This window comes from Athene noctua, chromosome 8, assembly GCF_965140245.1.
Source record: "Athene noctua chromosome 8, bAthNoc1.hap1.1, whole genome shotgun sequence".
Classification (NCBI taxonomy): Eukaryota; Metazoa; Chordata; class Aves; order Strigiformes; family Strigidae; genus Athene; species Athene noctua.
This window is the reverse complement of record NC_134044.1, coordinates 946,992-974,578: the sequence shown is the minus strand read 5'-3', so window position 1 is coordinate 974,578 and position 27,587 is coordinate 946,992. Positions and strand designations below refer to the sequence as shown.

The window sequence follows — 27,587 nt, the reverse complement described above, 5'->3', positions numbered from 1 at the left end:
ACAGGGGTCCACGCACTCACCTGCATACAACTTCCAGGGTAATCAGAAGAGACTAGCAGGAAAGTGAAAATCTCTCCAGGAACTACATTAGCCACATCCATTCCTGCCTCAGCAGAGCACAGAGGTCTGCAAGAGCCTAGGATTCAGCTTTGTCATCTTAAACTGTTTTCTATCACTAGACAGGAACATGGCTTGGAAGAACAAGTACTCCATGCTCTCGGTTTGGAAGAACCCTGGTTTAATTTAGGGATTAGTCACTGTGGGAAGCAAAGGGATGCTGAGCCAACAGGAGAGTCAGCTGCACTCTGAGATTTACAGCTGCAAGCATCACTCTCTCTTATTCCACTTTGCCAGCAGAATTGGGAGATAAAGGCTGATTCTTTGCTGAACACTCAAGACAGCTTCAAGAGCCACAATATCAGCAGAAAGAAAGCCCCATGCAGTCAATATTGCGAGATTTGTAGCGATACAGTCTGAAAGCAGAAAGAAGACTACTTTAGCTTTAACAGTCTGTTGCAGTCTCCATACAAGCAGGGATCTCACTAAGAGCTATCATCAAAGCAAGTGGATTTCTACAGTACCAGCTCAGTCTGATCTATCTTGCAAGGGTATGGATTCTTCTTTGAATTCCCCTTGTAATTCTACGAGGAGCAAGGTTTAGGGCCTGGAACAGTACATTAGTGCCAAAACAAAGCAATCACTTCATGTTTATCAGTAGCTGTGATGCACCCAGATAGAGTCAAACTAATCAGTTTTGTGCCTCACACCAAAGGGAGAAGCAACTTGGATTTAGAGCACCCTGCTACTACTCTGCTCTGCAAAGTTCAGATAAGATACTGTTGCAATTCAAAACCTTCACCAAAAAGAAAGGTGAGCGGGGAGAACCGTTCCAGTTTAAAACTGTCAATGTAGCTTGCAAGTTCAAAGCAGAGACTGTTCTGGCATGAGCCTGAGTAGCATCTGGTTTACAGAAGCTCAGTGGCCAAGTCCAGATGTAAACTGTAAACCGCATCAAAGATGGAAACTGCTGGTGAAGTCCAACTCTTGCATCTCTCTGTACAAGTGCATTATTTCCTAGGGCTTGAAGGCTCTGCTTTGTGCTGGACAAAAGCATACACCTTGGGAAGGTGACAAATTCAAAAGGATCTTCTTGTCAGGAAGGTAACTTTCCTTCTATTCTCACAGTGTTGCTGTTTAACTGCATAATGCAGCAATAGGGCTCTTCTGCATCACTGATCTCCAGGAGTACAGTACAGAAAACCACTCCAGGCTCTCAGCAGACTAATGGAGTAGAAATAGCTCCTCTCTGAACCATCACTACAGCACTGACAGAGTTATTCTGTTGCACTTTTTACAGTAAAGTTTTAACCCATCTATCCTGCTAAGTAACTCTACCTTCAGGGAGAGGACTTAACACCTAGTGCACCCTCTAAGGCTCCACAGCTCTGTTTACACTAGGAAAGCACTACCACTTTTCAGGGCTCTCCAGGCTCAAGGTGCCTAAGCTGCTGCTGTGAATAACGTCCTAATTCTACGGAGCAGTGCAGAAAAAGCTGAGGTGACAGACCTAATGTCATCCATCCATCATGCAACCCAGTCACTCAGAAGCTGTTCCCATCTCCATGCAGGGTCATTTGTCACCCTCTATGACACATTTCTGCTGTTTTACCCTCACCATGCCTGGATTGCTGTTACTGTATCCAGGGTAGACATGAGAAACTGGACCAGACTTGACCTTGGCCATGCAGCAGAAAATCTCAGAGTCCCAGGGTAGAGATGTAGCCACCGGCCACCAGCCCCTGCCTTCTTTGCAAGCAAGAGATGTATGCTTTAAAGCCGAGTGAAGAGTAACAAGTTCCTGGCTTTGAGAACCGCTTCATGCTTCGGCACAAAGGGCCACGGAAAGCTGACGGCGTGACCCACCCAGGAAAGAAAAGAGCAGCGACAGAGCCCCGGGGAATTGGCCGGAGTGGGAGCTGCTGTGTTGCCTCCTGCACGGGCTGCAATGCGCTGTTGCCACCTGCTGGCAGCAACGAAGAGCGAACCAGGTCTGCTTCGAAATTCACTTCCAGCCCCCAGAGCCAAAAATGCTCGCAGACAGCGCTGGAAGGGCTCTCCAGACCCACTGCACGCGTGGGAGGGGGAGAACAGCGTGGAAAGCCCCGAGCTGCTGTAGGCTGAGCCAGCCCCAGGACTCGGACAACAGCACCAGGCTCGTGTGTCCATCTCAAACACCGAGTAACTGCCACAAGCCCCAGAGGAGATCTGGCAGCAGGCCATACCCCACGGCTCTGCTCTGTGCTCTGAGGGGTGCCTGCACCGCCTCTCCAACAGCAGGCTCACAACAAGTTTCTCAAGAGGCACAGAACAACCTCAAGCTAGGTGTTTTGAGTAATTCATACAGAAAAATCTATCAGTGCTTGAACCAACCATGAACAGCCACTTTCTTGGAAGAGTTTCACAGAGCAGATTAAATACAGAGCAATAGCTCTTGAAGTCCTTTCTTCATCATTTCTTTTGGCCACAAATAGTACAGCTCCAGGCAAGCCTGCAGAGGCACTAGACACTGTCTACTCACCAGTGTTCTTTGCTTCTATCAGTAGACTGAGCTCCAGGATGGGACCTGGTACCAAGATGCCTTATCACATTTTTTAATGCCCCCACCCCTTTCTGTCTGACCCAAGTATGTATGGAACAGGTGGGGATACAGTAATAGAACTGCAGCGCTTTTACCTTCAAATGGGGAAGCAACTTTACGATGTCTCACTGAACAGTTTCTTGTTCTCAAAAGCATCTGGTGAAGGGCAGCAAACAGGAGAGCAGGCTACAGGACCCGTCAGGATTCACTCAATGCTTCTTAGCAAAAAAATAAAAGCTCTGATACTTTAATGGAACATTTAAGAACACATCAGTTGAACTTTCTTGTAATACTGCTCTGGACTTCACAGAAACATAGCTGGGTCTATCAGCTTACAGGGCAAAAGTTGTAAATAACTGCATCAAGATTTCATTTTTATGTGAGAATTACATGGGTATCTCATGCAATGTTTATGCCACGCTGTCAGCAGAATACAACAGTTTTCTGAAATAATTACTTTTTTTATAGAGACAACGTTAAGCAGTTTTGACCCACTCATCTCCAACAAAAGCTCCAGTTCTGTGGACAGGAACAGAGCAGGCTTCACAGTCAGGCAAACTTGACTTGGGAATGGTGACTGCAGTACAGCTTATTTTTAAGCAGCTTTCAGAAATGAGGTGGTGTTTGGGGGCAGGGTGAGGATTATTGAGCAGAAGGCTTGTTTATATACCATATTTTTTGTCAGCAGCTTTTAACCTAATTTTTCTTTATTCTGGATGTTTATCCCTCTGCTTTCACAGAAAGAACTAGGAAAAGGAGAAGAAAAAACCTAACTAAACCAGCTTATCCTCTTGAAAAGAATAAAAAAGTTATTTTTTTCCTCAATTGTGAGAAGAAACCCCAATGGCATACACAGATACATTTGGTTTTTAGCCTTATTTCCCCACAGCATCCAGGCTTGGGCAGCCATGCAGCATGCACAGATAGCAAATACAAGTGCTTACATGCGTATCTACTTGGCTCTTTCCAACTCATAGTTTTTGACCAATTTTAATAAGCTTAGGAAAAGAAGTAAGAACCCCCAAAGTATGAAGTTCCTACAATTTTGTAAAGCAAAATGTAAGTACAGGTAAGAACTTACTAACACTACTATGAAGAAAAAGGCTAACCAGCAGTGTCAGAGCTGGCACAGAAGAAAGGGATGGCAGCAAGGCTGGGTCTGCTCCTAGAGCTGCCTGCTCCATCGGCCATACCCACTTCAGGATCAAGCTAATCCTCCTTACTACCCCAGCAGAGCCAGGAGGAACTGCCTGCTTACACTGACGGCCAGAGCTGGGAGACAAGACAGTCCTGTCCAAGGCTCCCTTTCCCATAGCTCTGCTTCCCAGGGCCAGGTGAAAGCTTTCACCCTAAATAGCAAGTGACAGACCTTCTGTGGGCTTGGGCACTCCAGCATGTAATTAACTCTCTGCTGCTTTCCTCTAGATGAAATATTTCCTTTTTTGCACTTGCTTAGCTGGCTTTTTTTAAACATAGATCTCTTGCAGGCAGGGACTGGGTTTCTTTCTGTGGAAGTCCAGCTCTTAACACAATGCACAAGTAGCTTCTGGGTGCTGAAGTAACAATTATATATATATATGTACAACTTGTAGTACGATTGCTCTGTAGGTACAATTACTAATGTTAGGGGAAAAAAAAAAAGTTAGACTGCTAGTAATACAGCACTGACTGAAAAACAGGAGAGCAAGGACAGTAAGAAGACACTTCTATTTTCTTTTGTCTCTAGCTGATATATTCTGGGAATCAATGGAGGTGCTGATGGATGCCAGCTTGCCATTGACAGCCATGGAGAAGTTAGGGAAACCTGCTTCCCCAGGGTCAGCAATTTGTTTCTGCAGTTTTTTAAGCACATTAGTAATCCTCTCCCCACACAAGAAACTCACAGAAATAACTGCCTTACACCAAAGCAATCATCTCCAGCCCTATACATACAACTTGTCCAAACCAAAGTGACCAGCTACTGACACATACATGGTTTCTTCTCCGTGGTGACCAGACCACAGTTCCCATGCAACCTCTCCTGCCCATCCGTGGACCCTGTTGCTATGAGGCAGGCTGCCCACAGGTCCCAAAGGAGGTGGAACACCAGCCTACATTTGAATCCCCCGTCTCCTGTGCCTTCTGCAATTTAGATGGTCATGCCATGCTAATTCCACATGTTGATCACCCTTATTAAAAGACTTACCCTAAATTAAGCTGACAAAACAATTTAATTGCTGCTTCTCCCTGCAGTCTTTAGCAGCTCCATGTCTATTATCCAGATACTGTACCACCCTAAGGTCTATGGTTGAGGTTAGCGAGACAGATTTTTGGCATATGTTCAGACTTGGCACATTAATTAACATAAACATTTTTTGGTGAGACTTTTGGCCTCTAGCCTGATGCCAAGAATGGAACTACATGTCTAAATTAATGAGTGTCCATGATAGGAGCCGAGCTGGCGGGGTGAAATGATTCCCAAATAACGTACGCAAGGCCTCACAACTGACCCCGCTATGAAGGGATTTGTGTGTGTGCACTGAGAACAGTTCAACCTTCGGTCCTTGCTGCAGCAGAAGTAGAGCAGCACTCTCTTCTCCCACTTCACAAGGAACCTTTGATTCCTCTGTTCCTGTATCTCCCAAGTCAAGTTGTGGTGGAACAGGGATGCTTATGAGACAAGATGGTCGTATTTTGTGGGACCAGAAGACTGGTCCTGCAGGTATAAACTCAAAACTCAAGCAATCCACGGATCTGACAGGCAAGACCTTTGTTGAAAACCTTCCACCCTGGATACAATTCATTTAAATACAAAGATATTATCTCATTACAGGAGTATTCGATACCAGTCCTGTATCTAATTGATGTTTTCACTTAAGTACCTCAAAGCACTATAGTGTGGCCAGGGGGCAGGGAAACGGGGATGCAAGAGCTCACCTCACCCGAGACCCACCTGTCCACGCAGTGACACGTCTCAAGGTTGTTCCTTTTGCTACAGCTCTTCACAAAAGCAGCCCAAATTCATCATCAGAAAGAACAGCTTATGACAAAGGCCTTGTGTGCAGGCAGCCATGCCAGAGCCTGGTAAAAAGTTGTGTCTGTGCTGTTAACTGTGGGGAAGGAAATTCAAGCCCGGTTTTAAAGCTGACTGACAACAGAGGCTGTGAAAATTATTTTTTTTCCTTCGAAAACATGAATCAGACGCTGACATTAAAGCGCATGGAGAAAAAAAACAAACCCACAAGGCAAGGCCTGGGGAGAGCCCTGGTCGCCGCGCACCTCACCCCTCCAGCTCCCAGCGGGACGGCGCAGCGCCGGGCCTGCTCTGCCGGGCCCCCCGCCCGCTCGGTGAGGGCCAGGCTCCCCGCAGCCCCCGGGGGGGCTCTGACCCCTCTCCCTCACAGCGGGGAGAAGAGGAGCTGCCACCGCGGCAGGAGGAGGAGGCGGCCCGGTAGCACCCCGCGGCCCCGTCAGGACCGGTGCCAGCCTGAGGGGAGAGGCCGTGAAGACAAAGGGCGGGGATTGTGTGGCGGGGGGTGTGTGGCGGGGGGTGTGTGGCGGGGGTGTGTGGCGGCGGTGTGTGGCGGGGGGTGTGTGGCGGGGGTGTGTGGCGGGGGGTGTGTGGCGGCGGTGTGTGGCGGGGGTGTGTGGCGGCGGTGTGTGGCGGCGGGTGTGTGGCGGCGGGTGTGTGGCGGCGGTCTCCTCCCGCCCCCGCCGGGGGGCCAGGGGCTCCGCCCGCGGGGCAGGCCCGGCCCGGGGCAGCCCCGCCCGTGCCGCGGGGGCCGCTGGGACGGGTAGTCGCCGCCCCCGGCGCCGGCGGACTCCTCGTCCCGGCAGCCCCCGCGCCGCCGCCCCGCCCGCCCCGCCCGCGGCCCGCCGGGGCCGGTAGTCCCGGGAGGCGCGCCCGCCGCCCGCCGGCCCCGCGCCGGAACTGCCCTTCCCGGCAGGCAGCGCCGCGAGGCCGCCCCGCCCCGCCGCTCCCCCGCCCCGCGGCCCCCGTCGCGCCGTGTCGTTGCGCCCGGCCCGGCCCTCCCCGCCCCTCTCCGCTCTCAGCGCCCCCGCCCTGCCGCCGCCGAGCTCGGTGTCCCGGGGCAGCCCGGGCTGGCGGCGGCTCCGTGCGCCAGGGCCCGGCATGGCACCGCGCCGCCCTTCCCGCGGACGCCGTTGGCCGTAGGTGCGGCGGGCTGCCCGGGTGGGTGCGGCGGCACCCGGCGCTGGGGGGGTCCCTGCGCGGCGGGGGGGTCTGCGGCAGAGGGGCCCCGAGGGGCCCCTTGGGAGGAGGCGGCGCTGCGGAGGCGGCTGCGTGGGGGGCTCGGAGGAGGCCGTGATGGGGCGCGGGGGAGCCCTGAGGTGTGAGGGGGGGTGCGGGGTCCCTGAGCGGGGCTGGGGGGCCGTGGGGGGCTGAGGGTACCGTGCTGGCGAGCGCTGGGGTAGGGGGACCCTGAGAAAAAGGACCGGGCCGGGGGTGCGCTGAGGGGACTGGGCTGGGCTGAGGGGCCGTGCTGGTTTGGGGCTCTGCTGTTGCTGGGGAGCCCTGTGCTGAGGGTTGCTGAGGAGCACAGGGTCTGGAGGCAGAACTGGGGAGCACTGGTGCGGGAGTTCCCGGGGATGGTGGAGGTTTGGGGTCCTCTGAGGAGGAAGAGGGGCTCTGGGGGGTTGGCCTCTGCCACTGGGTGTACTGGGGAGAGTGGTGGCAGAGGGACACCCTCGGCGAGAGGACTGCTGGGGAGCAGGAGGAAGAAAGGGCTGTCTGGGGATAATGCTGTGGGCTCTGCTGGGGAGGGAAGATGCTGGGTTTGGTGATGAGGGGATAGTACTGTAGGGACAGCTGTAATACTGGGGAGCGGGCTGGGGTGATAGTCAGGAAAATGGTGCCCGAGGCTTTGTCAGTGTATTTCATTAAAGTGTGATTCCTTGATACATCTGGAAGGCATGTTTGGGAAGAACCGAGAAATGGGGTTTGCGAGGAGGGGCAGGCATACTTAGAATGGGCTGGCAGGTTTAAGGAGGACTGCAAATCAAGGAGAAAAAAGATGCAGGTAACTCTTGGGGAGTGAGCCAGACTCTGAAAACCTCGAGTTAGAGCTGTTGTGTTCTTGCTTGTCGCAGTTGACCAGTGGATGAGAAAACATTGCCTTCCCGCTGTGCTGTGACGTCCCAACCCTCCCTGGTTTTGCAAAAGCGGATATCCGACCACCCTGTAGGCATGGCTCACTTGAGAGAATTTGCCAGTCAGGTAAGTGGCAATTAAAAATGTGTTTTAAACTCTTGTAATGAGTTTAAAACAAATCACCAGAAAATCACTTTTTGCTACTCTTGGTCTTTCTTGCATGTGTCTCGGCTTACTCCTGTCAGATGACTTATTTGTGTCTTATTCCGTGGTGGTGTCAGACTGACAGTGTTACATAGCCAGCCAGATAGAAAGGCAGTTCTTTGCCCAGTATGGTGCCTTTCTCTGAGGGTAACTTTGCTCATTTTAGGGAGACAGGAATCACTGGGTCTCAGTATTTTTGGGAGGGGAAGTCTAGAGATGGGAACAGAAAAGCTGTGTGTGGAGGCTGTGCCAGACATACCTTATGGAAGTGTTCATGAGAGTAGCCTGAGAAAAACAGTGCTTATGACCTTAATGCATAAGAAGCAGTGATATGTGAATGCTTCACTCTTCTGAGAGAGATACCAGCCTCAGTGGATGTGGTTAAATCCTGTTGTTGTGATGACATTTTCATAAGAGGAATGTGGAAGGATGATGTCATGACTTGGGACTAAAAGCTAAACCACATTAATAGTATTGGCTTGAATCTTCTGAATTTGGTTGTGGGGTGTGTTTGATTATTGGCAGATGTCAATATGGAATGCAGGTCTTGTTAAACCATGTTTTGTGAGAATTTTTGGATATTTTTCTGTTTTGCTCCTAGGTGTAGAATTATAATACTAAAAGCTTTAGTGGTTTGAGATTATGTTTTCTCCAAGCCTTTTCTGATTTAAAATTGATTTGCAATGCATCTTAGTTTGCATGCTTCCATTTAAACTGTTTCCCCAAAGTGTGTATGGAATTAAATGCAAATATAGTGCCTGAGTGAGTCATAGTACAGGGAGAGAAATGAAAGCAGTAGGAGAGAATACTGTCTGGTTAGGGTTGAGAACTGAGTTCTATAGCTACAGAGGAGGTTTCTCTGAAGCTTTTTTATACATGGCATTGACTAATGAAGCTTATCAGAGTTCCAGTGGTCTCACCTCTGCATTTATTATGCAGAGCATAATAATTCTCAGATTCTGTCGTCCTGTGACTCTCTGTCTGGTCCTGGAATAGGAAAGCAGTCTGTGTTGTCCATTCCTTGGGTCTCTTCAGGAATCCTTGATGGGACCTTTTAATCTGTATGACTGAGGCTTGCTGGGAGGGCGGTAGGAATTGGCCTGAAGTTCTGTTCACCAGAGTTCAGGGAGTGGTGGGAGGTACTGTGAAAATTGAGAGACATCGATTGGATTTGGATGTCAGAGGCTTGACTTGTCTTTGATTCCCAGTTTTGTTGCTGATGTGCGGAGTTACCTTAGGCAAATCCCCAGGTTGCTTTACCTCCGCGCCTCCATTTCCCTGCCTCAGCTAGCTGGCTTGCTCTCTTTTCTTGGCCGCCCTTTGCTGTGTACACATAGCACGGTGGGCCTCCAGTCTTTGTTGGGAGCTCTACCTGCTAGATGATGTATTTGCATTACTGTGTTTAAAGCTCTGATCTGAGCTCTTGTTTCTAGTTTCGTTGTTCCTTATGTGACCTTGAAGAAGCTGTTCAAGTTCTCTGGCTAAGTAATGCTTCACTCCCTTGAAGCAAAAGAATATTATCTGTGAAGCCAAGCTGGGAGTCTCAAACAAATTAGTATGTCTCAAAGTGTCGAACACAAACTTCGCTCTTGTCTATACTCCAGAAGTTCAAAACTGTCTCAAGCTTGTTGAAAAGAGCTGTGCACAAATTCCATATAGACAGGGAAGCTTTCAAATGTTTCCAGATACAAAGCTGATTTTTCCAAAGAGAAGCTAGTGCCTGCTACAGATATCTCCGTTAGTGGCCCAGAGGTTAGCGTGCAGCATGCAATGTGGGTAAATGTGGGCAATGAAGGAAAGAAGGTCAGTAGCTGAGGTTTATTAAAACAAACTTCCTCCTTCCACTCTGTTTGGCAGAGAAAAATTATGTCTGTTTGTCTGGCTGGTTGGAAAGTGCTCTAGTCAGAAGTAACACTAAATGCTGCTGCAGTTCCGTATAAACCTTTGGAGGCTGCCAAAGTCCCAGTCAGCTTCAGCTCTTAAAGTATTGTGGCCTTGACAATCTTTTTCTGTTACAGACTTCTCCGATATAGAACAGTGATTCTGATCCTGACCTGCCCCAGACCAAGAAACTCTCACTTCCAAAAGGGTTTAAGCACCTCTCAGTGTTTTATGGAGCAGATGCAGGTGTGACGCTTGCTCACGATGCTGAATATGACTCTTTTGAGAGTGAGATCCAGCCGGACACAGCCCAGAGAGAAGACCTTGAGCTGGTTCAAAGGGTATTTGCTTCTATTCCCAATATGCAGGTTACCTTTCCAGGTAGTAGCTTTGAAATGAGGGTAGGTATTTACCCGTCTCCTCTCAAAGGTGGTGGATATCATGTCACTGCAGCAGGAGATGGCACAACTGCCAAACCCATTCTTTCCCCATGAAGCAGCTGGTGTTACTGCCAGGCTTGTCTCATAACACACTGCAATTCTTAATTCCTGATCTCTGCAGTGAGTCGCTCTGTTTTAAAACATGGCATCATCAGTTGTGATGGCAAACACCCCCACACCTGTCATGACAGAGCATCTTTCTTTCTTGTGCTGTAAGATCAGATCCTGGAGGGCAGAAGTGGAGAACCTTGCTAGTAGTTTGTCCTCATCCCTCTCGTACTTATTCCCTCCCCTTCCTGCATGTACAACCAAGACAGTGCTTTGTGTGCTCTCCCCGCAAAGCCTGTACATGCCTGACTGAGCCATCTCTGGTGCCTGACTGCTCTCAATGGGAGAAACAGCATGAGGCTTTTTGCTCCAGAACTGCTATGTAATTGACGTTCAGTCAAGCAAAAAGGTACAATGAGGTGACCATCCCTTAAAGGCTTTATGCGTTGTAGTAGAACAAGGAGCAGCAGCTGGTCAGCTTGCTCTTCGAACTCTGGCCTGGAGCTCCATTTTACAGGCCTGGTGGGTTCTGTGAATGTGGAAGAAAATGGAAAGATTCCAAGCTGGTTTGCGGTTGCAAAGTTGACAGGTGCTAACTAATAAGCTTCTTCGGGTTATGTGTGCTCATTTATGCCGGTGTAAAGCATTTCATCTGCGTTCTGTTACTTTCTGCTAATCAATTCTTCCAGGTGTGTTTGTAGCTCTGCAGTTTCAGAACATGGATTTGCAGCCAAGGTGATTCTCTGACAAGACTGACACTGAGATCAATTCATATTTAGAAAAGGGACAGATTGTACTTGCTACACCCCTCACTGCAGTGCTCTGCAGGTGCAAATGTATTGGGGTAGGATAAAATCAGGCTATACTGAGTGTGTTTTTCTCCTCCCCTGCACCCCCTCTCGAGCCCCCCGAGTGTGGCAGTGTGCTGCTCTTCTGACAGAGTGGTGCACTTGCTTAGTTCTCCTTTCTTGGCATAAGTGCATTTGTTCTGCTGTTGAGTGCTGAGGCCTGTGTGCCCATCGATCTGAACAGCAGCACTCAGCAGCAGTGAGTTACCCTGTGGCAGCTTTAACGGGAACTTTTTAAAAGAGCTTCTGAGCAGATATCCTGCAGACTAGATAATTTTATCATAGTTTGTCATGGGAATTCAGAACTGCTTCTATGAAAATGCCACCTGGCCATGTCTTCTGTGGTGTCCACAATGATAGTTCATAAGGTATCACTGGGTAGGCACTTATCTGCTTGAATTGGGGATGAACCTGTTTCTTCCTCCCTGTTTACAGAAAGTAAATAAATTTGTTAGCAGACTCTGGTCCTGCAGCAGGTGTCCAGGAGACTGTAGCCATGGGTGGAATGACTCTCTACCACTTAGCCCCATACTCACTTACTAGGTTCTGGCTCTTGCTGGGTATGACTTGTGTGATTTTGGCAACTGTCAGGGGTTGCACGTCCTCAGGCCCTCCACAGAGTCATGCTCTTGCTCTGTCACCTGAGAGCTCTGGAGCATTTCCAGATCAGTTTTGAAGTGACAGGTGCTGGGAAGGTAAATCCAGTACCTACAAACAAAGTTTCTTGTTCCAACCTAATATGGTGGGCCTGTGTCATCTGCCCATGAGAGTTGTATTATTTTTCAAGTCCCTTGGGCAAAGTTTCCATGTGCTTGTCAGGAGGGTTTGTCTCCTTCACAACCCTCACCTGAACTGCTTTGTTCTGCAGAAAATGGGATAAACTGACATTGAACTATGGAAACTTGTTTATGAAGCTGTCTGTGATTACACCGCCCGATACATAAAATGGTGATTGTCCCAAAAGCTGCCTGCAGTAGCCAGTGCTCTTATGTTTGATGTGCTATTCTTGAATAATCAGTCCTGATTCTTTGATGTGCCATGCCAGGGTGAGGAGGGGAGCTGTAGCTTTTACCTTGCCATTTCTTTTCTCATGGAAAACTTACTTGGGAGGGGAGGAAGGTTTTCTTGCAGGGTTGTTTCCCTGCAGAATTCATGTGGATGGTGTTTCCTTTACCAGCTGAGACAGGTGCTTCTAGGAGATGATCCTCTTTCTCTCCCATCTTCCTGATGTGTGGGAGTGGCTGATGTGGTGGGTGGCATTTTTACAGTGCAGTAGGTGACTGTGCAAGGTAATGTCTGGGCCACCTTGCTGCCCCTTCCTGTAAACTGGTCAAGTGGTGAAAACTGCTCGTGGCCTATTGTGAGCCTGGACTAGCTAGACTGTTCTCCCTGCGCCGCAGTTGTCATTCTCATGTTGTCTCCTGTCATTTCTCTAGCTCAAATCTTCTTCCTTTCCCCCGCCTCCCTCTCTCCTGTTCCTGTTATGTATCTCCAGTTCCTTTCATCTCTTCATATCCCCTCCAGTCTGTTTCCAGTGCATTTGTTCAAAGTACAGCCTGTTTGGGGGTTGCCATGGATGCACAAGGATATTTGGTTATCCTTCTGTATTGTGGACTGGAATGCATGTGGAAATGCTGTTGAGTGAGCTGACTGTAAAGCTCACTCTGGGCCTGGCCATATAGCGATGCGCTGGGCACAGAAGGCAAACAGCCTGTAATGACTGGCTGGCTTAATCATTAAGCAGCACCTAGGGCTGCTCAGTGGTGGCCTGCTGCTAGAACCTGGTGTTAGATGGAAAAATGCAGCTGCCCTGTTCTCAGATAAAATCTCTGCCAGCTCAAGGCCCTTGCAAGGGAGCGGTCCCTCTGGGTGACGTGTTGGAGGTGAGACTGAGAAGTTCTGGGTGTGAAAAACTCACTGGTACAGCTTGGCTGCTTCCTGTAGGTCAGGCCATATTTTCCAGAGTTTTTCTTTTTTTTTTTTTTTTTTTAACCTAGACTTACTATAGTTTCTTAAAAAAAATCACAAAGAGCCTTTTAGTATCATGAAGCAGAGCAGGACCTCCTGGTCTGCAGCTGAACAGAATGAGATGACATCAGAAAATTATTCTGTTTTCTTTCCTTTCCTGTCCATACTAATCTTAATAAATAGTTAACTTTGCAGCTGCTGTTAAAGAGTCAGTATTTCTCCGAGGGTTGATGGTCATGTTAGTAGCTTCCCAGTGGATGTGCTTATCTGATGAGGGATGTGCTATTTGCTTTTGCATCTGGGTGTGCCAGCCAGAGGAGAGGCTGTTCCAGAAAAGCAGGTCTGCAGATGGAGTATCCATTCAGCTCTCCTGTCTCCTCTGGGCTGGGCAGGTGCCTGGCCTCCTTGCTTCTGGCCTTCAAAAAGTTGTGAGGTACGCTCTGCAAATATCTGAGGAAAGCTGGGCTGGGTGCTGCCTGGAAATCAGGCTGCAGCAGAGAAGACAGCTAACATGAGGTGGTATTTATATTGCTGGAGTATTTCACCCTCCAAACAAGTAGAGAAGAGTGAAAATCTTTCAAGTCATTCTAGTCTTTGAGTGCAGAAAAGCAAACTATGGAAACACCCTTGTGAACTTCCTGTGGCCCTTTTGCTTCTGCCCATTTTCTCATCTGGATCTTCAAAAGAAGGCTGGTTCTGGTACACCTTGTCTTTTGTTGAGGTGTGAACAAGTGCTTGCTCATGGGGCTGCTTTGACACCAGGTTAGTGCCTGCAGTTGAGCAGTCCCGTCTGATAGGAGCTGACACTTTCCACAGAGATACTTGCTGTCATTCTTCTGGGCTTCTCTTCCCTTTCTCCCCTACTATTGTCTGCGGGGGCAGAAAGCCCATGTATAAGGCTCCTTCAGTTCTTCTAATCGTGGATATATTCTGTGTTAAGTTTCTTGGCATGTGAAGACCCTTTAGGGTATGTGAGTTTTGGGTGAACTAAACAACACAGTAGATGCATAGCTAGGGAGATGAGCTGTATGGGTGTGCATGGTGCTCTGCAGGCTGCCGTGGCACTTCATGGACTTTTCCCATCTCTGCTTTCTGGTTTAGCACTCCAGGGTGGATCCTGAGGAACTGTTCACCAAGCTGGAGCGGATCGGCAAAGGATCGTTTGGTGAAGTGTATAAAGGGATCGACAACCGCACCAAGGAGGTGGTTGCTATCAAGATCATTGATCTGGAGGAGGCAGAGGATGAAATTGAGGACATTCAGCAGGAGATTACAGTGCTCAGCCAGTGTGATAGCCCCTACATCACCCGGTACTATGGCTCCTACTTGAAGGTAGGACAAAGCCATGGCAATTCTCTTGGCAGCAGTTTGGGAATGGGATGGGCTTCTCCGTGGGTGCTGCAGCTGATGGTGGTGTACAGCACTGAAAGGTGCCCAATCTGTGAGGGTCAGTGTGGCAGCAGGATCAGCAGCAGTTCTGCTCACTGCATTTATGGGGTTTTACAGGAGGCTGGGCTTTAAGACGCTTGCAAGGTACATGGAAATGAGGTGCCTGGTACAGCGTGGTCCCAAGAGCCGGGCACTTCACTGGAGAGAAAATTACTCGTTGAAGAGGCTGACCTCTCTACGGTTTGACCATTCTTGAAAGGACATTTGTGAAATACTTTTCCAAAATACCACAGTTTTAAGATAGTACCACTTGGGCCTTTATGACTCTGGAAAGAAGAGGAGTTTGAAACTGTACTTTGTGATCTTCTGATCATCATTTCATCAGAAATGATGAAAAGAACAGGACCTGAGTCTTCCCAGGAGTACTGATACCACTTCTGTTGAGAACAGGTTTAGGTATCCCTAGTGGAAGCTGCTAGTAGTGATGACCAGAAGTGGCCTCTGCATGCTGGCTGCTGGAGGCGTGTGTAACACTGGATCTGTAGCAAACAGTTCTTGAGCTCTTTGGATCTTGATTGTTCCTGACATATTTTCAAAGGCCATAATGCATTTTCTCAGCCTTCTACTGAAAACAAGCAAGCTGTGGTTTCATAGGTCTGCTGCTTATCTTCTACCAGGACTCTGTGAACCGCATCTGGCAATCTCTTCTCTGACGAGTAAGAGAGTGGCTTGCTGATCATACCCTTTAAGCTGGCAGTCCTGTTAATGAGATCAAAGGCTGCAAAGCTCCCCTGTTATTGTGAAGAAGTAGATGTGCTAGATCTGTTGGAGTGATGTTAAATGGCTCCAACCTGAGAATATGCTTATCTCTGTGGGCTGTGTAGTCTGGTGCTTGTAGGGGTGTTAAGCTTGCTCAGGTAAAACTGCAGACTGAGAGAAAGAAATGTACTGGGGGCAGGTCCACTGCTATAATGCTGTGTCAGCAGAAAAGAGGGAGCTGGGTGCTCCCTCCCTGAGCCTCTGAGAGCTGCATGTGCAGCATCTCTTGGGTTGTGTACAGGACTACTTGTATGTCTTGCTGCCTCTGGGGTGTTTCACTTTTCTGCCTGTTTTTATTACTGTCTTTGCTCTTGGTCTGTGTTCTTGCTTACAGGGCACTAAACTGTGGATAATCATGGAGTACCTAGGAGGAGGTTCAGCCCTGGATTTGGTAAGTATGTGATAAGCTCTGGACCGTGAAAAACATTGGCTGGAGCCTTGGTTTGTGAAATGCCCCTAAGCCAGACACTCACTTGCCACGTACTGTCTTTTTGATAGGCCTGTGCCTGAAGGGTAGGTAGGGCAGAGCAGGACAGACTTGCTGGTTACGCATTTCCCAGGACAGAGGGATGCAAGAGTTTGTGTGGAGCTCAGCTGTCAAAGCACTGCTCTCCAGCCTGCTCTGCTGCTTTACAATGGAAAAAGCCAGTGAACTGAAATGTGACAGCAGCCAGTTGTTCTTGAGCACTGAAAATCCATACTTCACCTAATAAGAGTTCATCGTATTGTTCAGTGCTTGCATGGCATCATGCTCAGCAGGGACCTGGTCTGTGATCAGGATTCCCATGTGTTTGATAATGACTAATAAGTTACCCCAGATTTTAAGGGAATACAAGTGAAAGATACAAAGACGGGCAGAGTTCTGCTGTGCTGTATTCTGTCACAGAATTTTGCTTTTCTCCTCAGGACAATGAAGTCTGTACTACTTCCAGAGCAGTAACTAAGGTCATGTAGTGAAAAATGCTGAGCCTGCCCCGACTTGGAGGAAGGGTGTAGTGGGGGTCTGTCATCAGCAGAAGCCATCTTAGTGTCAGAGCCTCAATTATTGCACTGAGAAGGCAGGACTGGTTTAGAGGAGAACTGTTGGCAAGAAAGGAGAAGAGCTTTGATGTAATACTCCACAGCCAGTGGGTAGAAGTTGTGTCTGGGCTCTTGCAGTGGCTAAAATTCAGTTCTTGCATGCTAGCAGAGAGACTTGAACAAGAGAAACTGTTAAAATGTTCTGTTCACCAATGTATTTCCAGGCCAAAGCGAGAGATGAGCATCCTGCTGCTTCTCTGGGAAGCCTTTAATAGTCTAACAGAAAATCCCCCAAAGATTTTCCATTTAATGTTGCCAGGTGCAAAGTCCAGTGTTCTGCTTACAGCACGCGCACCAGGCATGCAGTAGGTCAAGGTTTGGCCTGGGTTGGTCAAGGCCAAGGTCAAGGCCTGCTTGGCCAAGGTTTTGAAGTAACAAGCTGAGAGGCTGGAAAATCCAAGGCATCAGTCACCCTCATTTAAGTCATCTTTCTGCCCTTTATCAGCTGAAGCCAGGACCCCTGGAGGAGACTTACATAGCTACTATCCTGAGAGAAATCCTAAAGGGTTTGGATTATCTACACTCTGAGAGGAAGATCCACAGGGACATCAAAGGTAAGAGTGAAGAGCTTAGCTCCCTTTCTGATAAGGGGTGTTACTAATATAAAATTGAGAAGTATTATACAACAAGAATCTGAGATGTTTCAAAAAATGTTTCTCAGTGCTGCTTTTCCTGTTGGCTTGCTTGTTTCCAAATCTGTTGTAATTTTATTGCAACTCACGTTTTCAGTGACTTTAGGGTTTAGAGTAACAGCAAGGATCTGTAGCTCTTCTCTGGCGTTTGTAGTTTGGATAGGCAGGGGGCTAAAGCAAAGGAGTCAATGAAAGGCACACTCAAATATTAGCTGCCTCTCGGTTATATCTGGATATTTGCTTTACTGCTGGACCCCGAGGCATGTGTATGCTGGTTATCATGGTTATGATTTATCGTGAAGGTGAGCTATCCTCACGCAGGGTTCACAGCCCTAGAAAATCAGGGCAGCTTGTGTCAGATTATCCCAATAACTGATCTTTTAGTCGTCTGCAGTGTAGAGAGACCTGGTATCTGCCTCCCAATGAGCACAGAGCATCAGAGGGCAGCTGGAGGGTGGGAGGACAGTGCTGTGCAGACGTGGCTGGTGTTGGGTGCTAACTGCTCTGACCCTCTGCTGAGGGGATGTGAACAAGCAGAGCAGAGCACCCTCATGCAGGGATGTATGTAGAAAAGATTCCATTGTGTATGTGAGACTACACATTTCTAGTAGTGCAAGCCCTGCAAGACTGCTTGCTGCCAGCAGAATGGGGAAATGCTGAAAGTTTGTAGGTAGGGTCTCAGAATGAAAAGTCCTACACAAAAACCCCCTGTCCCAAAACCTGAGCAATGCCACTGTCTTAAACTGACTGAGGAGCAGAAACAAGACCAGGACTTGTGAGCTATTTAGAAGTGTCTGCTATTTAATCTGTGCTGACTGCTACTCTGAAAAAAAATCAAGACTTATTCTGAGGTATCTTGGGCCGTGTTTTCCTCTCTTCTTTGTGTGACCAGGAATCACATCTTGTTGATTGTGTGGCCCTTCACATCTACTCCTTGCTACTAGCCTAGAAGTATTCCCCTTCTGATCCAGCCCTGTGTATGAACTTGTTCTGTGTTACTCATCAGAGGTCAGAGCATGAGAATGAGTCTGAGGCTGGAAATCTGAGCTGAGGGTTCTCACTGGGGCAAAGGAGATCACAGGAGGTCCGTTCTCAGTATTTGGTTTTGTGGGCTGGAGATGATTCAGAAACCAGAGGACTTAATGTTTATTTGTGTGAACAGCTGCCAATGTGCTACTTTCGGAACAAGGAGATGTGAAACTGGCTGACTTTGGGGTGGCTGGACAGTTGACAGACACACAAATCAAGAGGAATACCTTTGTTGGGACTCCGTTCTGGATGGCACCGGAGGTCATCAAACAGTCTGCTTATGACTTCAAGGTGAGCTGGGAGCAGGTGGATTGCTACTTGGTGCTACTGTGTCTGAGACGGTGCTAGGGTTAGTACAGGGGTTGGAGGTGCTGCTTATTGTAAGAATGATACTTTCCTGTTACAATTCAGGGTCTGCTGGAGAAGTTTGCCTGTTAGACATGAAACGCCCTGTCTGATTTGATGTGACCAGCCTTTTGGCCGTGCTAAAGTTGCATGCTTCTGTGTTGCAGAATTGCTCCTTGTTGTTCTGTGCTGTCACTGCTCTTGCTCGTCTTTCAGGCAGACATCTGGTCCCTTGGAATTACAGCCATTGAACTAGCAAAGGGAGAGCCTCCAAATTCTGACTTGCATCCAATGAGGGTTCTCTTTCTAATCCCCAAAAATAACCCTCCAACACTCGAGGGTCACCACAGCAAGCCCTTCAAGGAGTTTGTGGAAGCCTGCCTCAATAAGGATCCTAGATTTGTGAGTATTGCAGAGGTCAAAAATTTATTTAGCAGGAAGACCTTTTGGTGCAAGGCTTCTGGAGAGAAAGAAGCCCTGAGCTTGCAGAATGGGCAGGCAAGCCTGGCAAGAGTTGAAGTCAGTGCACTTGTGTGTTTAGTGTACAGAGATGGTTAGATGTAGCATGCTTCCCTTATTTGCTCCAGAGGCCGACAGCTAAAGAATTGCTAAAGCACAAGTTCATCACACGCTACACCAAGAAAACCTCATTCCTAATGGAGCTGATCGATCGGTTCAAGCGCTGGAAGTCGGAGGGCCATGGAGAAGATTCCAGTTCTGGTGATTCTGATATGTACGTACGCACCCTGCATGGGGGGGTGCCCTTGCTGTACCCCCACGCCCCTGTTAGCCCCTTGCAGACAGCTCAGGTCCTTTGTCCCACCTGGGTTGGAGATCTTACGGTAGCTCAGGAGGACCTGTGAGCATCTGTTTGTGAGAGCAGGTGACGGTTGCCTGAAGAAACAGGCTGTACCCCCTGTTCAGTGGGACCTGGTACGCTATTCTGGTCTTAACCTGTGGAGCCTTTTTGCTGAGTGTAAGGAATCAGAAGTACTAACAAGAAACATCAGGTCTGTGTGTAACTGGTAAAACAGCGCTCTTGTTGCCTGTATTTTATGCGCAGAACATTCAGTTAAATACAAGAGCTCCAGGCTTTAGTAACTTGGCAACAGCTGTGTATGTGTGTGTGTGGGAGGGAGAGCTTCGTTACTGAGGAGGATAATGAGGCTGTGAGCCTTGGGTGAGGAAAGGGAACTTTGTTGCCGGGCTGCTGTCACAGAGCTGCTCTTCACCTGCTGTGGCAGCAACTCAAGTGACCAACGACTCTGGGAGCTTGGCTTGCAGCATGTAAGCCTGGCCCCTCAAATTGTGAGCTTGGATTGTCTTGAAATTCTTCTAAATTTAACCAGCACTTGAAACTGTCTTCAAGCTGGCCAGAGCAGAAAGGTGGTTGTGGTGATTTGGAAACATGATCTAGTGCTCGACTCGGATCTCTGTGGTGCTGTAGAGGCTGCAGTGGTTTCTCTTTAGGATTTTTTTCTGGGATAGGGAAATGCCTGGAGTTCTGTGGTGATATGACAGCCAGGTCAGGGAGAGCTTGTGGCTACGGGAATGCATGTGTAAATGTCTGGTGTATGGAGTTGAGGCTTTGTCTTGACTTTGCCCTTCTCATTTGCAGTGATGGAGACACAGAGGATGGAGACCAGGGTCCAATCTGGACATTCCCACCAACTATTCGCCCCAACTCCTTGAGCAAGCTGCACAAAGGAATGGCTCTTCATGGTTCTCAGAAGGTGTGTTTGCTCCCTGTTCTTTCAGAAGTGGACTGAACTAACACAAGCTTTTGAGGGTCTTGGGGAAGCTACCAGTCATTTGTGTTCTGTCTAAAATTTACTTCAGTCTGGTATCAAGGGCTAGTGCCCCAGAGTTGCCCCTTCCACATTGTCAGAGTACTGCAGCCTGTGGCTTTTGTGAGACCTGGTGAGGGAACTGCCATCAAGGTGCTGTGGATTTACCAAAGGTTTAGTAGTTTGTGTGCCCTGAGAGCCTTTGCCTGTACTTGTAACTTTCTCTCATGTGTTGCTTTCCAGCCTACTGAGCCCATCAAGAGGCAACCACGGTCACAGTGTCTCTCCACGCTTGTTCACCCAGTTTTTGGGGAGGTGAGTAGAACCTTGCTGTCTGTGGTGGTTGGAGATGAAGAGATACCTGACATGGATAAGTAAGTGGGAAGGATTTAGAGAAGGGAGGTGCGGTGAGGTAGGATTAAGGCACTGTAAAGCATTTGTGCCTCTGTTCAGAGGTGTATACTGTGTGTTAGGAAAGCGAATTATGTCCCTGGAGTCTGTTCTCCAATACACCTGTGCTTCTAGAAGCACAGCATTGCTGTGTTGTCCTCTGGTGAGGATAAGGTACCTGTTTCTCATCTGCACCTCAAGTTTGCTAATGCCTGGACAGCTCTGGACTCTGTCCCTGGCCTCTGTGGCTGAAGTGCAGCTCCTGTTAGGGCAGGCAGGTATTTGAGCTTGCCTGTTGCTGTGTATGTTCCTGCCCTCGTGCTATACGCTGCTGGCCACAGCAGCAGGAGTTGGATATGCTGGTTACTAGGCCATCTTCGTGATTTACACCTGCTATTGCTAGTGTGCTGAGGCCAAGGAGTTACCTACCGTATGGCCTGTGGAAGGTAGACAGAGAAAATGTGTTTGGAGAATCCACCCTGTTTTCCTGCCTTGTGTTCTGGGTGGGGATGTGGAGTTGAAGTAAAAGCTGCCATTAATGATGGGATAGTGTCTGTGTCAGCAGAGAGCTGCATTGTCTTTCTAGCTGGGTGATGTTTTAAGGGAGGAGAAGAGGATGATAATCGTAAGGGGGTTACTAGCTACAGGCTTCTGTTGCTGTTTCCTGGAGGAGTGTAAGAAAGGAGGTTCTGCTTCGAAAGAAATCACTTACACAGACACTGTGTGTTGGGGTCTTCCCTTGGGCTGCTGGGTCAGAGACCTGTTCTCTGGTCCTGATGACCTGCTCTTCTTCTGGATACCGATGCTGTTCCAGGGGTGGGCAAACTAAAGGCCAGTGGCTTGGCATCAAAGGTTGATGATAAACTGGCCACTTACCTGCAGGCCCTGTGTCTCACTTTGCTTTTTGATCAGGTAGACATCAAATCAAATCCTTGGCTTTAGCATCACAATTTTTAAACCAACTATTGTTGGCTTAAGAAATCTGTGCCCTTGGTGTGTGCAATGGAGCTGCCCTCCGTGTCCCCTGCCGCTTCTGAACGAGCAGAGGTGTGCGAGGCTTTGTGTTAGTGAGCAGTTACCCTGCTGAGGAGGCAGCAGCTCTTTTTGGCTGGGAATTGTTTCCAGCGAGGCCCTTGGAGCGCAGGGACGGCTGTGGCTGGGGATTAACGTTCACACTGTCCTGCTTTCTGGACCATGGAGGAAAGGTGAGCTCCAGCAACAGGAAAGGCTGATCCTAGAATTGCAGGCAAAGAACTGTGAGGCTTATGTAAAGCCCTTTAATCAGCATAGCCTAAGAGGAGCTTAATTGAACTGGACAGTGGTTAGCTAGCAGACATTGCTTGGTCAACAAAAGGCACTGGTTTTTGTTCCGGTCGTTTCATAATGATGTGCACTGGGAGGGGGTGCAGAGGGTGTGACTGTGGGTTCTCCAGTGACAGACTCCTTCAGGCTCAGCATCAGTGACCTGTCGGGAAGAGAGGTTTAGCTATTTCAAATTAACAACCGTGTGCGAGTAGCCTTGTGGCTGGTGAGGTCTGGTCGGAGCACGGTAACCATGACGAATCCAAACCGAAGCTTATTGGCGAGGTCAGGTGCTGCATGTGGAGGTCTCGGTGCATGGGCTTCATTCCCCTGTGCCCCTGGGGGAAGCTCTCTCGTGGGGAGGAGCGTTGGAGGCCAAGGGGCTCAGGATCCCTAGCGTGGCAGTAGTTTGCTCTCACCTCTCAGTCACTGGAAGCTACTCAGACTTTTTTGTGGTTATTAAAAGTGGTGGTGATTAACTCCTGGATATTTTCTGCCCTTCCTGCCTACAAGCCTTTGTGTGCATCTGGGTTCTAAGCTGTTGTTAGCAGCAGAGGTGACTCTGCTGTTCAGGTACAGCTGGAGTTGTTTGTTCTGTTACAACGTAGGGCTTTTCAGGGCTGTTGATCCGTTTCTAATATCATTTAGTTTGCTCAAGAGTACAATAGGGCCTGTTTGATAAGGACTTCAATTGCTATTAGTACCTGGAGTTTGAACTCCAGACATTGGACTTGCACCTTCCTCACCTACAAAAAGAGCCCTTTATTTTTTTGGGAATGTGGGTGCCCTCCTGCACCCTTGTAGAGCCTTATTAAAAGGGAAAGGGACTTAATGTCTGTACTTCGCTGCTTGACCAGTGCTTTCTGCAGTGAGATAAGGAACTAACACCCTGTTTCTGGGTTGCAGCTTAAAGACAAGCACAAGCAGACTGGAGGCAACGTGGGAGCTATGGAGGAGCTGGAGAATGCCTTTAGCTTGGCTGAGGAGTCCTGCCCAGGCATCTCTGACAAACTGATAGCACACATGGTGGAGCGGGTACAACGGTGAGTGTCCTCTAGACTGTGGGCCGGGGTGGAGCTGGCAGTGAACCATGGCTATGGCCATGGTAAAGCTTGGTGCTGAGCAGTCAAGACACCCAGAAAGTGAATATTGATGACAGCTGACCTAATAGTCCCAAAGTCAGTTCTTTTAACCGCTTTTCGTTGAGTGGAAGCAGTTCTTCCTGCCTTAAGTCTTTTCTCGCACTAAACAGATTGTTGTAGTGTAGAGGAATGTTGCAGAGCACAGAAGGATGCTGCTAATCACCTTCATCTTGCATGTATATATTCATATATGTCGTTCGGCTGGTCCCATCACCCAGGTAAGTCAGAACTATGCAAAATGTCATCAGGATCACTTCTGGAATAGTGAGTATCTGCTTCATCACAAGGAGTGTGATTTACACAGCACTACGTGCAGCCAGTCACTCTGCTTGCCCAGCTACAGGTAGCAGCAGAGTGTACTTTCCCTGAAGTGAATTACTTACTGAACCAGTGAAGGAGCATAGTCTGGTAGAATTAAGTTCTTTGCTGCTCAGCAGGTGCTGCATCAAACTTGCCTTCGCTACTGGCACCAAGCTCAGTCACATCCATGTATTGCAGGCAACAATGTCAGATCTGCTCACAGGTTTACCAGGCTTTATTTTGCTTTAATTTGGCTTTTCTCCCTTTCACAGCAGGCTATCCTAAATCTCACCCTTTCCTCACCAGCTTGGAAATTTAACATTTGGACTCTCACCGGTTAGAAGGCTGGAAATAAAGTATTTTGCTATAATGTGACCAAGGGAGCCATTCTGTGCTCTGATTGCTAGTGTAAATACAACCCAGAATTTACAGTCTTTACACTCCTGAACTTGGGCATTCTAAGCGTTTATTTCTGATGGGATTAGGGTGGCGTAGTTTGGGCCTTGTAGCTCACGTGTCCGTTGGATGCTGTCAAGCAAAGAGCAGCCTTAGATATTAAGGACTGAAAATACTGGCCATCCTTGAGGGCTTCTGTTACTGAGTCATTCTGTTACTGAGTCAGTCATTTTCAGCAAATATGCTATGGGTCTCTTTGGATCTCTCATCTAATAATTACTTAAAGCTGGAAAAGAGAACACTCTTGTCTCTTCTGGATGACCCACAGAGGTGTCCTGATGGTGCCTGCAAAAACTTTAGCCTCTAGCTGAGCAGGAGATACTTGCAGATGTCTGTTGGGTGACTGCAGCAGGGCAGCTCTTCCAGGGTCAGTCACTTCTATCAGCCCAGAAACAGCACTACAGGACAAGACACTGTTCTTTTGGCAGTTTGCAAAACCTCAGAGACCCTGGTGGTTTCTTACTGTAAAACACTAGTGCTCAAAATTTCTTATTAGCCTAAAATTGAATCTTAAAAGCCTGAAAAAAGGGCCACGTTGGCTTTTTGTTAAAATGCTGGCTCTTTCTTTCAGTTTTCTTTATCTAGAAAACTGGCAGTGGGGATACACACACCCAGGCTGCCCCCTCACCCGCAGGCTGCTGCAGCGCCCCGTCCTCCCGGGGAGGGCTTCCACGGGATGCTTGTGACCAGTTCCTCCCCTTGCTCTTTCTTGGCAGGTTTTCACACAGTCGGAACCACCTGACCTCTGCCCGCTGACACCTCCGTTCCCTGCTGCTGTTTTGAGGGGGGAAGGATTTTTTCCAGCTTCATAAGAACTACATCTCTAATCCAGACCACCATCTGCTGTTGGATGTAACATTGTGTTACGGACTCCAGGACATTTCAGAGCCTTCATATTACACGTGTTTCCATGATAACCCAGGGTGGGGTTTGCGATGCAAGTACAATTTAGACCTTTTGCAGAACCCGAGATGGGTGGTCTAATTGTTTTTACAATGTAATCAATGCAGTTTTTAATTGTTTCCCTATGGATGTATCCATTTCGGCTTGTTTGATTCACAGCTTGTTACTGGTAAATGCCTTGCTGCTGAGAAACAGGGAGATTCCCTTCCAGTGAGGTGTGTTTCACGGTGAGTCTGATGGGTTTAGCCTCCTGCCCTTCCTAAAGAAGTGTTTGTAAGCAGTCACGTGTGAGCGCAGGTCTGTTTGGAAGCTCTCCGCGCATTACAGCGTCTGGGAAAGTTAGAGCAGCTCTCCAGCTGTTCTGGAGAATTGCTTCAACTCCTCCACACACTAGTAACGAAAAGCTTTCAAGCACAGCCGCAGCCGAGCTGCTACGCTGCTGCACTTTCCCAGCCTGTCGTTTCACAGGAGGACGGGTTTGCCGACTGTGCTTTTTTTGGCTCTGGGACATCATTTTGTATTAGGCCTTGGTTCATCTAATTCAGGCAACAGCAGAATGTGCCTTGGGTCTCCAGGGACTGGAAGGTGTTGGGTTTGGGAGCTGGGGCAGTTCCTTGGTACTTCTGCGACTGAAGCAACGAGACAGGCAGTTTAGCAAGTCCTGGCCTCTAAGCTGAGCAGACACCTACTGTGCATGCCCGAATGTTGCAGGAAGATTACAGGAAAAGGGGGCAGGGGCAACACAACAGCCAAAGGCACTGACAGGGCTTCAGTTCAAAAGGCAGATCGACATTGTGTAGCAGTTCTTGAGGCGAGAAACCTGTCCTGTAGAGAAAGGTGTAAATTGGACAGCTGGCAGCAAGGAGAGCAGGGTGGTGTGGCTGGGGGGGTGCAGAAGTCACTTGAGGCTTCCATCCCCTTCTTCTCAACTTTCCCTTTCTGGCTTTTCTTTTCCTCTGGGATCTAAACTCGCTGAAGCCAGGGCTCTGCTCCAACTGACAGGCTGTGGTGGTGTTTGCTAGCAGAGAAATTAAAGCACCTACTGGCTGCTTAAGGTATTCCAGGGGAGCCGTGCCCAACGAGCTTTGCTTTCTGTATAATATTAGTTTATAAAGCAGATCTTTAATTCAGGTAAATACACAGATCTTAAATCTATACTTTAAAGGTCTAGGAAAATAGACTTAGGAAAGTAACTTCTGTTAGCTGATTTCTTAGAGATCTGCTCTCTAATTGTAAAGGTATTATTAAGTCAGCAAGACCTTAGATATCCAGACCCTTCTGTCTGGGTGTTTGTGTGTGAATGATGTGGCTCACCCCAAAGCCACTAAGAACAAAAGCTGTAGCTGTTGAGCATTTTTCTGGATAGATAGGCCACGTCGTTATCAACAAGGCCTGATTTTTGGTACTTTGATTCAGACGTGCAGATTGTAAGTGCTGGGCTAACAGTAGCTCAGAAGGACCGTACATCCCCCATCCTGGTGTGCAGTGTTCACTTTAGCTTATGACTATCCTTTACTCTTCCTCTCTGATGGATACATACAGGCTCAGCAAACACTATGAACTTGTCCGGTCGAGAAGAGGTGCTGCTCTTTGATCTGCTGCAGAGGGGTGCTCCTCTGCGGGGAGAGCTGTCTTGGAGCCTGCGTTTATGGAGGACAGAACAAACCCATTTTTTCCTCAGGAGAAGGTGTTAACGTATAGACAGGAAACTCCCTGAGGTGGAAGGCAGGGGCTGCAGGCCAGCAGAAAGGCAGCTGAGGGGCTCCTGCTGCTTTTAAAGTTGCTGTTCATGACAGTAGCAAATTGTGTCAATAAGGTACCTTGTATTATTACTCACAGGCACTGCAGTGTAATGAGTAAACTTTTTAAAGGAAACAATCCCCACAAACTTTGTCCAGTATTCAAAGCAACAATGGTTTTAGTTTTTAAAAACATTGAAAGGGAGCTGCCACTTTCAATAAAGTAACAGAACAAAGGAGCCTGGTGTAACTTTTTATTATTTGGAAAAGAGTATTTGTTCAAGCTGCTTTTCTTGTGTTCTTGGTCTTCCCCTGCATCTTCCTGCCCCATGTACCTCTAACAGTGACTGGTGAGACAGTGCTGCTGAAGTCACAGAATCATTCAGGTTGGAAAAGCCCCTCGGGATCACCGAGTCCAACCCTCAGCCCGACTCTACAAAGTTCTCCCCTACCCCACATCCCCCACAGCTCATCCAAACGGCCCTTAAACACACCCAGGGATGGGGACTCCCCCCCACTCCCTGGGCAGCCTGTTCACTCTCTGACCACTCTTTCTCTGAAACATTTTTTCCTAATGTCTGACCCTCCCCTGTTGCAGTTTCAAGCCGTTCCCTCTTGTTCTGTCCCTGATCCCCTGGGAGCAGAGCCCAGCCCCAACCTCTCTGCAATGTCCTTTCAGGAGCTGCAGAGAGTGATGAGGTCTCTCTCCCCTCAGCCTCCTCCTCCTCACACTGAACACTCCCAGCTCCTTCAGTGGCTCCTCACAGGGTTTATTCTCCAGGCCCTTCCCCAGCCTCGTTGCCCTCCTCTGCCCTCGCTCCAGCCCCTCAAGATCTCTCTCGTGCTGAGGTGCCCAAAACTGGACACAACCCTCCAGGTGTGGCCTCCCCAGTGCAGAGCACAGGGGGACTGTCACCTCCCTGCTCCTGCTGGCCACACTATTGCTGATACAAGCCAGGATGCCGTTGGCTTTCTTGGCCAGCCAGGCACACTACACATCCTTGTGCAGGGAGGGAAGGCAGGGAAGGAGCACTGCATTAGTCCCTTCAGCTGTACACAGGTGTTAGAGGCAGCACAGACGGTCTGCAAAGGAGCTGTGCTCTGGAGAAAGTGTTGGTGCAGTTTTTGCTGGAGTCAGTTTATGGCTCTGCAGTATTT

General features: G+C 48.6%; 1 protein-coding gene across 2 annotated transcripts; it reads left to right on the top strand.

The window, feature by feature from the left end:
* The first annotated feature begins 6,623 nt into the window (after positions 1-6,623).
* STK25 (serine/threonine kinase 25) lies at positions 6,624-26,660 on the top strand. 2 transcript variants are annotated; one of them, XM_074912067.1, is made up of 12 exons: positions 6,624-6,791; positions 7,727-7,853; positions 14,218-14,448; positions 15,659-15,715; positions 16,850-16,958; positions 18,199-18,356; positions 18,627-18,812; positions 18,998-19,143; positions 20,029-20,143; positions 20,441-20,512; positions 22,796-22,932; positions 24,504-26,660. In XM_074912067.1, exons 2-12 carry the CDS (start codon positions 7,824-7,826, stop codon positions 24,541-24,543), a joined length of 1,281 nt encoding a protein of 426 aa, XP_074768168.1. In that variant the 5' UTR covers positions 6,624-6,791; positions 7,727-7,823; the 3' UTR covers positions 24,544-26,660. The 2 variants fall into 2 exon arrangements, with proteins under 2 accessions (XP_074768168.1, XP_074768169.1); XM_074912068.1 differs by having other exon boundaries at positions 6,624-6,809.
* Positions 26,661-27,587: the final 927 nt, after the last annotated feature.